A 10,533-nucleotide genomic window follows, 5' to 3' on the forward strand; every position below is an offset into this window, starting at 1 on the left:
AGAAAATAAAACCATGAAAGTATTATTAAAAGTTAGTATATTAGAATGCAATATTTAATTGACGGAATCTTGTTTATTTTTATAACTAAACACAATTGTAAATAAACTTATATTTAATTGGACGGCACATGGACGACATTGTTTACTTAAAAATCTAAAACAAATACTTAACTGTAAAATACGCTTAAAATCTAGGAAATTATATAGATGCTATAAAATGGTAAACATCAGTAAAAATATCTGCAATAATATAGCTAATAAAGCTTGTTACAACAATATGGTTAGTTCAGTCTTGGCTAGTCTATGGCTTAAGAGGTACTTGTCTTTTTTTTATTACGTATTGGAATGTGCATTTTTATAATTAAGTATGTGTTTACCGATATACCAATATAAACGGTGGGTTATAAAAAATACATATTTTGATCTGGATTAGTAATAAAATAAAGCATTTTTCCAGCAATATTGAATGCTAGATTTGCTCTATGATATATCAGTAATCATCTACAAGCTAGAGTTTAAAGTAGATACCATAAATGTATAACACCTAAATTCGTAAAATAAAACGAAAGAAATAACTATCGTTATGGCTTTGAGCTATAAGCACTGATCACTATCGCTAATTAACAAAATGTGGAAAATGAACCAATTTGTTTGGTATTAGGCATAATGTATTTTTTTTTTACTAAATTTAATAAGGCGATTAAACCTCTGTTTTATAGCTAAAAGGCCTTACGACTCAAATATTTGTAAATCCAAAAAAAAATATGTCTATCCAAAAAAATCGATGTACAATCATGTCTTTAAAGTATAGCTTAAAAAAGTAGACTTCACTTTGTACACATGAGAGTAGCTATTGTCTAATTCCCACAGCAAGTAAGTACATGTCTCTCTTTGTATGCCCTGACAGCGGTGTGCACGACTATGGCAATCCATATGACTACAGACGCCCATGCTGCAATCAGCGCCAGATGTAAAGACACGCCAGTGTTGATGAAGTCACCTCGGCGGCTGTTTGGCGCGTTTTTATGTATGTAGTCCATAAAGTCGAAGATCGCCTGGCAAGCGAGCCGGAAGTGTATCGCGGTCGCGTGATCCCCTGTGGCACGCAGCTCCTGCAATGTTGCATAGCAATCAGAATAAGTAAGAAAGTGTTGAATTATTCATGAATCTACTATTATATTGCTTAGTAAGGCTGCTTAGAAATTAAATTGTTTTCAATTGAATGCAAGGGTAAAATTATTATTTTTTTCATTTCTATTTTAAAAGGGAATACTTATAAAATTATCAACTTAAATATTATATTAAGTATATTTACCTTGACTAAGTATCCTCTGTACTGTGTGCAGGTCCTAAGAAAACCATCAGTCAGTATGGCTGCATGCACCAATGTTGCCAGTGCAAACACAGCTGCAATACATGATGATGGTATCCAGCAATAAATAACAGAGTCATTACTCCTGCTCACCCGAGTTCTCGTGCTGACTACTATGGATTCACCCTCACTGTAACAAAAGTTGGTATATTAATTGAAGTAACGAATAATTATTAAAGTTTAAGTAAAAAAAATATATGCAGTACACAAATAAGTTGGCACCAATCATTTTATAGTCAACTTTTTAAACCTTTAGTAAATAAGTATGAATTATACAAAAAATACAGCATTTCACTCACATTTCCTCCATAGTTGTGGACTTCTCATCCTCATATTGCCCAACATTATTAATACACACCCTATACATATGGAACAGAGCCATGACCAGAGCATACACTATTACTGGCAGGGGAGCAAACACAGCATACAGGCACCAAGAGTTGTGGCCGCCATTAAAATACTGCTGAGTGCTGAGTCCATACAGTATGCAGCCGCAGTTAGTGTTCTCGAAGTAGCCACCGGGACACACGTCCAGCGTAGCACGCCAGTGGTTGTACGGTATCCCGATACAGATGACGGTCAGAACTAGCAAGCCACATGCTAAGGAGTAGCCCCAGCAAAGGCGCCTTTCTGTTTCATATTGACTCATTGTCAACCGTACCCTAAAAGAAAGACATGTATTGACATCAATAGCTATTCTCGATTCCTTAAAGGACGGATACTTATCGGACTTAAAACGACTGTAACAGTTGTAGAGCTTGTGGGACACATCAAAGGTAGGAGAGAGGAAAGCCAGTGTATCTTTATTGTCTTGATTGTGTAAGTTACATTAGATTAGTTAGTTAGTAAGTACAAAGATCCACTGTAACGTTTCGAAAATTAAACATCAACAGGACTTACTTAGTATGATTTCTGAATGACAATTTATTTTATTCAGGTCACTTCATGTGCCAAATACCTTTATTAACGGTAACGGTGAGGTCTATCGCAAAATCTTGATAACGATTACTCATTTACTGATAAGATTCCCACAATAATAAACTCGAAGTGTACACTATCCGTGGACAACAATAGCCAAATCATACTCTTATGTGTCAATGTCAAACTGTCAAAACTCGAAACTTTTTTCCGTAGACAGATAACTTTTTTCTATGGAAGAAGCTCGAGAAATATGTTTTACAACAACCACCACAAAAAAAATAGTTGTACTAACTTCGCTACATGTAATTTTGAGACGCTTTTGTTGATAGTAAATGCTTAGTATAGCTATGTTTATCATATGTTTGCGGGTTACGCAGAAATGCACACAGGATGAAAGGTCCTTCATCATCATCATCATCAGCCTATCGTAGTCCACTGCTGGACATAGGCCTCTCCAAGGGCACGCCACTTAATCAAGGCCAATAGTTAAAATATGTCAAGGCTGTCATAGAACAAACAATGTTTCAATAGGGTCTTAATAATTTCTTTAGACCCTGTGCTCAACCTACTCGTATTCCAACCAAAATAAAACAGCTGTGAGCTGACAATTTTGACAGCAGAAAATTACAATTTAAATAAAACGTCAAAAGGCAAAAAAAATAGTTTGTTAAATTTTATAAACAAATTCAATATGAAATTGAATAGCAATACGAAAATAGTCGGACGTAATGTAATATTAGTACCATACAGAGAATATCATGTGCCTAGGTAAGCAAGCTCAATGCTATGCTTTATGTAGCACAACGAAACTTCTTTGTTGACTTTGTCCATATTTAATTATAGATACCACGAATGGATGAAGTCTGAAGATCTTCAGAAGCTAACCGCATCAGAACCATTAACATTAGAAGAGGAATATGATATGCAGAAGTCTTGGTGTGAAGATGATGATAGTGAGTGTAAAATGTATATTGTGAACTACTTCCACCATTTTTTTACTATATTTATTATAGCATATGAATTTTTAATTTTCAGAATGCACTTTTATCATCTTAGATAAACACACCTATAATAAAGAAAACAGTGAAACAGGTCTGCAGATATTTTAACTCTCCATAATATTATAGTTTATGAAAGTTCATTAGAACTAAAGCAATATTAATAATATTTCTTTTTTCAGACGCTATGATTGGGGACACAAATATTTTTATGACAGATAATGAGATTACAGCAGGTGAAATAGAAATAATGATAGCAGAAGAAGCAGCCCGGGGAAAAAAGATGGGTTGGGAAGCAGTCATATTAATGCTCTTGTATGGCATTAAACATTTAAATTTAAAAACAATAGAAGCCAAGATATCTTTGACTAACATCATTAGTATTAAGATGTTTAATAAACTAGGTTTTGAAGAAAAGTCCACTAGTGAGATTTTCCAAGAAGTAACATTAGAAAAAAATGTCTGTAGTGAATGGGTGAAATGGTTAAATGAGCAAGCACAATATGAATTACAAACTTGTTGATTTACTATCTTTTTTATTTCACTATGAAACCTAAAATTCAGTAGTAGATGAACTTTTTCGTATCTGCCTTTTCATCAATACTGGTTTTGTTGTTGTATGTAAACTATTTTGTACAGTTTTTTCGATTAAATATGCTTCAGTAGTTTTATTTTATATGTCTACGTACTGTTTTTTTTTAATGCAACCACAATTCGTTGAAACATATTTTCTAATACAAAGCTACTCTTACAGGAAGGTACTAACTAACATTTTAAATGGGGCAGTAAATCAGTAATTCGTCATGTAATAGCCGAATTTTAATTCAATAGGATAATAAATACAAGTAGGACAGACTATCAACATTAATGTAGTTGAAATCGTAGAAAAAGCAGAGTCCTTATTTTTGAATGCGCAAAAACTCATTTATTAGCATGCTTTTTTATTTTAGAAAAAAAGAGTCTACAGTCCATACTATAGTAAGTTTACAGCTTGAAGAATTTTCATATTATCGTCTGTGGAACTATTTCGCCAATCACTCACAAGCTCAAAGACGAGTAATGCCATCTGTCAAGTCTGAGTGGTCAACCGATTGACGCGCGCGATTGACATGTCCATTTTAATAAAAATGTTTTTCCGTGTAATTTGTTTGTATTTACTATTTACTACTCAAATATCGTGTCGTGATGACACAGAAATTAAATCAGAAGAAGATGTTGGTGTAAAGTACGCAAATCGTTGTGAGGTATGCAAAATATTGGCTACTGAGTTGCAAGGCAGACTCGAAGAGACCGGTAAAGTGCACGATGTCATCGAAATTGGATACTCCTTGGACGACGTGCAACCTAAAAAAAAGACCAAGTACCAGAAGTCAGAACTGAGACTAATCGAATCCATAGAAGGTGTTTGTGACAAAATCTTGGAATACAACATCCACAAGGAACGCCAAGACAGCACCAGGTTCGCTAAAGGTATGAGCCAAACATTTAAAACTTTACACGGTTTGGTCGACAAAGGAGTAAAGGTAGATCTAGGTATTCCACTTGAGTTGTGGGATAAGCCATCTGCAGAGATTACACACATGAAAACGCAGTGTGAAAGTTTATTAGAAGAAAATGAGATGGCTGTTGAAGATTGGTATTGGAATCATCAAGGAGAGATAGATCTGAAGAAACATTTGTGTACTAAACATGCCTTGAAGGGAACTGATGACTCCTGCTTGTCTGAAGAGCTGAGCTCTTCCAAGGGAGAGCGCGGGAAAGCAGACAAGTCAGAACTATGAGATTAGGTGTTCTCTTAGAGAATTAAAAGTACAAGAACAATATACATATTCTGATTATTTCCAGTATATGAGCTCTGTGATAGGATGGAGGCATTTCAATTGTAATTTATTAAGTGTTAGTATTATTAAAAATGAAATAACTTTAATATACCTCTTGTGTCGCCATGTACTATAGAAACTGTGCATCATGCTCAAAATTTGAAAGTTTCAGCTTTTTCTACATGATAATCTCATATAATATGTGTACTTATCCTTCCCAGCATTATAATAAGATACTTTATATTGCCATTTTATGTAAATAACATCAATTACTTCTATTTTATTATATAAGCACAATATCAAATTGATTTCATGATCAAAGGCAAGTTTCAAACATTTGTAAGTCATGCTTTATTTATACAATTATACTGAAAGTTTAAATAAAGACTTAAATTATACTCTGCCTGTTGAATTAGCTACCTTTTGTGTTTGGAACATAAATAAAATGTTTATTTTCATTTAATTTATCTTGTCTATGTACATTTAAAAAATATATATTAGATATTATTCTGATGAACTGTCAGATTCTTCATAAAAACTGGACTCATCATCACTAGTGTCCTGTGTATCAATGATTGGTTCCTGTTCCATTTGGTCAAAGGTGACTTCACGTTCCCAGTCAGAAAATATTGTGTTTTTTGTTTTCGCAACTACACTCTCCCAATTTTTAGCTGTCACCTCACCACATGCGTTAATAACAAGCTGCATCATTTTGTTTCCTGTATAAGGTGGCGTAGTGTTCTTTCTTGCAGCACTTTCTTTTACTTGTGCCCAAATGTGTTCAATAGCATTGTATGATGAATGATAGGGTGGAACTCTAAGAACAGTATGTCCACATTCAGCTGCCATTTCATCAATGACATACCTTTTTTGTGGTCTATTGTCATTAACCATTTTTAGCAACTCTACCCTTAAGTATGAGTCATCCACATGCTTGCCATTAGCACAAAGCCAGTTAATAATTTCTTCCTTTTTATTTGAATTATTTGGAACTCGATTAATTTGACGCGAATGGTAGGGTGCATTATCAAGTAATACAGTTGATGGTTCCTTGAGTGAAAACAATAGTTTCCTGAACCAATTTTCATACACTTCTTCATTAATTTCTTTACGATAGTCGCCTGTGTATTTCGATTTGAACGCAAGAAGAGCATCGTCCACGAATCCTTTAGCTGTTCCTGCATGACAAATGATAAGTCGTTCTTCACCTTTGCCTACAGGTACAGCTGTTGTGGATGCAGCATTATCATCAGTCGATGATTTTGATACTCTGTGGCTGGCATTGAGACAGGTTTCATTGGTGAACACAACTTTGACCAGTCTTTTATTTCTTTAGCTTTTCTCAAAAACTCGCATCGAGCAAGGGCAATATCATGACGCTCCATTAAAAACTTTTTTTTACTTGAGTTTTTGAAATTAAATCCAATTTGCTTTAGTACTATCGCTAAGGAAGTCTTTTGACCACAAAATAAACCACTAGTACGCAGTGATACCAGCATTTTTCTTAAAGTTGGAATTTCCTTCCTGAGGTAATAGTCATATACATGACGACGAATACCGTCGGCGTTAAAGTCGTCGATTGCAGTAACTCGACAGGGTCGGCGACGTTTCTTCATTGGAGTCGAGAGTTTTTTTTTGTACTATTTCATTGTCATCATACGCTACTTTACATATTTTAGTAACTGTTGAAGTACCTATGCCTAACGCCGCGGCAACACGGTCCCGAACTTTTGTTACAGGTATTAGTGGTCTACCATGACTGCTTTCCTTCTCGAAATATTCTTGGAGTCGCACCACAAACTCTCTTGTCTGTCCTTTTAACACAACTCTTTTCGGCATCCTTAAAAAACAAATGAAAACGAGGGAAAAAAATATTTTCGCGTGCGATAAAAAATTGGCACCAGGCCGTTTTATGAGGAACCTTTGGACAGTTCGGTAAGTAAATAATGACGGGCAGCCTCCGACAACCGTAAAAATTTAAATTTTACATTAAAATGTGTTTTGTACCTACTCTGTCCGTTCTAAGGTGACCTTTTTGACAGGTTGTCAAATTGTCCATAAAGTGACGGGGAATACGTTACTTTACACGATAACGGGAAATTCCATTTGATGGTCAGAAATAATTTTACTTGCATCAAATAAAATACTGTCGGTGGTGCTCGCTGCCATGTTTCTTGTCCATTTGACTTGCGACGTAGTCCCTGCTTTTTGTTTGGTAGTGTGCTACAAATATGATTATATTGCTTTAAATGTTTTGCGACTGGCTTGCTGGTCTACTTGTGACTGGTCCTGACTGCTATACCTGATGACGTGGGTTCGATTTCCTCCCAGTAAAATGTTTGTGTAAATAGCATAATCATTTTTCTATGTCTGCGTGTTATATTACGTATGTATAACAGTTATTTAGTAGGCAGTGTGTAAAAGGGCTAGTGTGATTACGGAACTTTTTATAAGGTTTTGAATTTGGGTCCGAAACTATAGTGCAGGCAATCCCGGTAAAGGCAAACCGTTCATGACTTAAAATGGAAATAATAATGTAAGTTACAATAAGTAGTTAATCCTTAGAAATCTCGTCGTCCCTTGCCGAACGCTTATGAAAGTGGTTAGCCAAACAACTTTTTTTTTATAATTTAGAATTATACCAACTTTCTTTATATGCTAAAAAAGTACATTATTTAAGGGATTATTAATACGATATAAGTATATTTAAATGACGTGTATAGATCGTGGGTGTAAATAAGATACAGATCCCAGGTTTGAGTGGGTTATTTTGCGATTCAACAAAAGTGAAAGTCACTTCATTCGAATTTTATCAAAATCGGTCCAGACGTTTTTATAGTTATAAATTGCTTTGTCTTCGGATTTGAAGCTACCCTGGAGTGCCTCAAGTTGAGTTGCAAAAATCGAACCATAACGACAAACAAATAAACATGTAAAATGGGTGTATAAAAATGTGGGAATGAATGGGTAATGAAATAAATGAAACAAAAAGTAAACATTAATAAGCACCTTTTTAATCGACTGTCAAAAAGTGTCACCTAATAATATTTATAAATAAAATTAATATCTCAACTCTATATTTTGCATCGTTATCTTACACGATGGTAATTATGTATACGTGCTAACAACTTGCCATGCTGCAATCATATTGGGGCGAGAAGAAACTAAATTTACTTAATAAGACAAATAAATAACTATAGGATTAGGATTTCATATGATGAATCACATTATATTAAATACATTCGCTCACTTGTACTCAACGCGCATACAAAATTTAAACGACGTAATTCATACTATAATTTATCTCTTGAGGACGTCGAGAGGCCCTTGGGCGCCGGCAGCGCCGTATTTCCTTCGAGTTGCTGGACGTACATGTATACGAATACGAAGTATACGTCCGCGGGTGGTGCCTAGAGGTAGGGGCTCGTGTCCTGGTACTCCTCGTCGCTGTCGTCCGAGCCGTCGTCCGTCAGCTGTCGCTGTGCGGCCGCTTCCGAGCCAGTTTGGTCAGAGCTCGATGCATCTGTCGACAAACATCCACTCTCTTTAATTCTTCTTTATTATTCAGCTTAAAATGCAGCATTTAAACATATATAAAATATCTGTTTTGTGTATAGATGCTTTTTTTGTGCAGAATAAGGTATTTATTTAATGTATTAATAAATGTTCAACGCTATTAAAACCTGAAGCAAACATAGCTTGTTAGTCATAAGTTCGTTGCAAAAACTGATAAAACGCTTTATAGTGACTTGTTAATTAATCAAAATTGTGTTTGAGAAGTAGATCATTATTTAACAGTGCATGGATAATTTATAATGACAAAAAGTAGTTGTACAGTATTAAAATGTTAAAAACTGTATTTATTTAGTGGTAACAGTAGTTCCAATCATGACAACATTATTCTAAGTCATTTCTGTGACACTGTAGCATCAAAAAGTCAGTAATATGCTATTGTTGATGAGTACACTCTAAGTAGGTACTGTACTACTGAGCCTTCTAAAAAACAACACGCATGCTTAGTTACTATTAACGTTCTACAATAATGCTATTAATTTCCAAACAACAACACTGTCACAAACTCAACACTATCTTACTAGATATTCTAGTGTATACTAAAAAGTGATAACTCTGCGTATAGCGTGATACCAATACTTTGCAACTTTTTTTGTAATTATTTAAATAAATTCTTAATAGGTCGAATTCAAAGTGCAATCACATCATGAATGCAAACTATTAAAAAACAGCTACAGAACTTTCTTAGTTGCATTATATTGTGGCATCAGTGTAGACTAAACTTATTAAGGAAAAGTGCTTACAACCATTGAATCAGGAGTACTTTGAAAATTTGTAAAATATTTGATAGATAACATATTCCGTGCGAACGTTTAGAAGAGAGATAAATTAGTGTTAAGTAAGCACAAAAAAAAATATTGACCATATTTACGAACCTTAGCTTATACTACATATAATCTTCAGGATATAATAGTACTTTTCTTGGTTGCACAGGTTTTAGAATAAGTTTAGTCAGTGTTTAGTGTACTGTTTCCGTGACGTAACAGTTGCAAATACAAGCGGTGCAATAATTACCCAGTTACCTGCTTGAGGCTCGTATAACGTTTCGTAGCGGCGCGACTTTGGCGGGGGCGGTGATGCTGAACTCCTGCTGAACAACCAAAGGCTTTCATTAATCACTGAGCTTATTAAATATATTGTATGTGGCGTCAGTTGAAAGTGAATTATACTCTTTAACCAATATACAGGTTTTTGAAAGAAGGTTGTGTTCTTAAGTTTGTTATCTTTGGTATTATATCGTAGACTTTAACAGTGACCAGAAACAGACCAGAGCTTATTCCCTTTGGCTATGGCCTGCCTTAGTTATGCCAATGTTCAGCAGTATGTATGTTGGGCTCGCTTGAGCGTCATACCTACCAACAAACAACAATATCCCCCGCCAGACTGTGCAAAATTGGCAAATAATTATGGGGTAACTCTAATACAAGCGATATCAAGTCATTCATGATTTTAGCACTACACATACAAATACAATTACATAAAGTGATTTATATTACATATCTAACCCTAGTTACTGTCAGACTGATCAATTTTACATGTTGTGTTGTTATTCTATTTAGTGATTGCAGCTAAGAAAGACGAAAACTAAGTTTATTTCGATCAGTCTTCAAGAAACTGGTTTAAGATTTTGTATGCATTGTGTAAGTACCTGTAGACAGGTGAATGTGAGTCTCCGTTTCGCTGGGCGGCGGCGAGCCCGCGGCGAGGAGCGGCTGGCTGAGCGCGAGCATGATGCGGCCCTTGGACTCGTTCCAGATGTTGGACAGGCGCCCGTCCGCCGAACAGCAGCAGGAACGCGTCGATCAACTCCGAGACTTCTCCTCCCATTTTGTTAGTATATCAACTCGTT

At 35.3% G+C, this 10,533-nt stretch overlaps 3 protein-coding genes and 1 long non-coding RNA gene across 7 annotated transcripts; 2 read left to right on the plus strand and 2 right to left on the minus strand.

The window, feature by feature from the left end:
- Positions 1–20: 20 nt before the first annotated feature.
- LOC113492851 lies at positions 21–2,464 on the minus strand. Of its 2 annotated transcripts, none has more exons than XM_026870549.1 (4): positions 2,331–2,464; positions 1,672–2,034; positions 1,316–1,502; positions 21–1,112 (listed from the first exon to the last, which is right to left on the minus strand). In XM_026870549.1, the coding sequence occupies exons 2-4, from the start codon at positions 2,019–2,021 to the stop codon at positions 858–860; spliced, it is 792 nt and encodes a 263-aa protein (XP_026726350.1). In that variant the 5' UTR covers positions 2,022–2,034; positions 2,331–2,464; the 3' UTR covers positions 21–857. The 2 variants fall into 2 exon arrangements, with proteins under 2 accessions (XP_026726350.1, XP_026726348.1); XM_026870547.1 differs by having other exon boundaries at positions 2,273–2,464.
- A 444-nt stretch (positions 2,465–2,908) lies between these two features.
- On the plus strand, positions 2,909–3,818 carry LOC113492854 (N-acetyltransferase 9). Of its 2 annotated transcripts, XM_026870552.1 has the most exons (4): positions 2,910–3,061; positions 3,137–3,246; positions 3,329–3,385; positions 3,474–3,818. In XM_026870552.1, exons 1-4 carry the CDS (start codon positions 2,985–2,987, stop codon positions 3,812–3,814), a joined length of 585 nt encoding a protein of 194 aa, XP_026726353.1. In that variant the 5' UTR covers positions 2,910–2,984; the 3' UTR covers positions 3,815–3,818. The 2 variants fall into 2 exon arrangements, with proteins under 2 accessions (XP_026726354.1, XP_026726353.1); XM_026870553.1 differs by lacking the exon at positions 3,329–3,385 and having other exon boundaries at positions 2,909–3,061.
- A 251-nt stretch (positions 3,819–4,069) lies between these two features.
- On the plus strand, positions 4,070–5,509 carry LOC113492852 (protein canopy 4-like). Its single transcript, XM_026870550.1, has one exon. The coding sequence runs from the start codon at positions 4,401–4,403 to the stop codon at positions 5,070–5,072; it is 672 nt and encodes a 223-aa protein (XP_026726351.1). The 5' UTR covers positions 4,070–4,400; the 3' UTR covers positions 5,073–5,509.
- A 2,594-nt stretch (positions 5,510–8,103) lies between these two features.
- LOC113492856 lies at positions 8,104–10,392 on the minus strand. Of its 2 annotated transcripts, none has more exons than XR_003400535.1 (3): positions 10,333–10,392; positions 9,707–9,774; positions 8,104–8,634 (listed from the first exon to the last, which is right to left on the minus strand). It is a non-coding gene; the product is annotated as an uncharacterized LOC113492856 (long non-coding RNA). The 2 variants fall into 2 exon arrangements; XR_003400534.1 differs by having other exon boundaries at positions 9,699–9,774.
- Positions 10,393–10,533: the final 141 nt, after the last annotated feature.

The sequence above is a fragment of the Trichoplusia ni genome, chromosome 4, assembly GCF_003590095.1.
Source record: "Trichoplusia ni isolate ovarian cell line Hi5 chromosome 4, tn1, whole genome shotgun sequence".
Classification (NCBI taxonomy): Eukaryota; Metazoa; Arthropoda; class Insecta; order Lepidoptera; family Noctuidae; genus Trichoplusia; species Trichoplusia ni.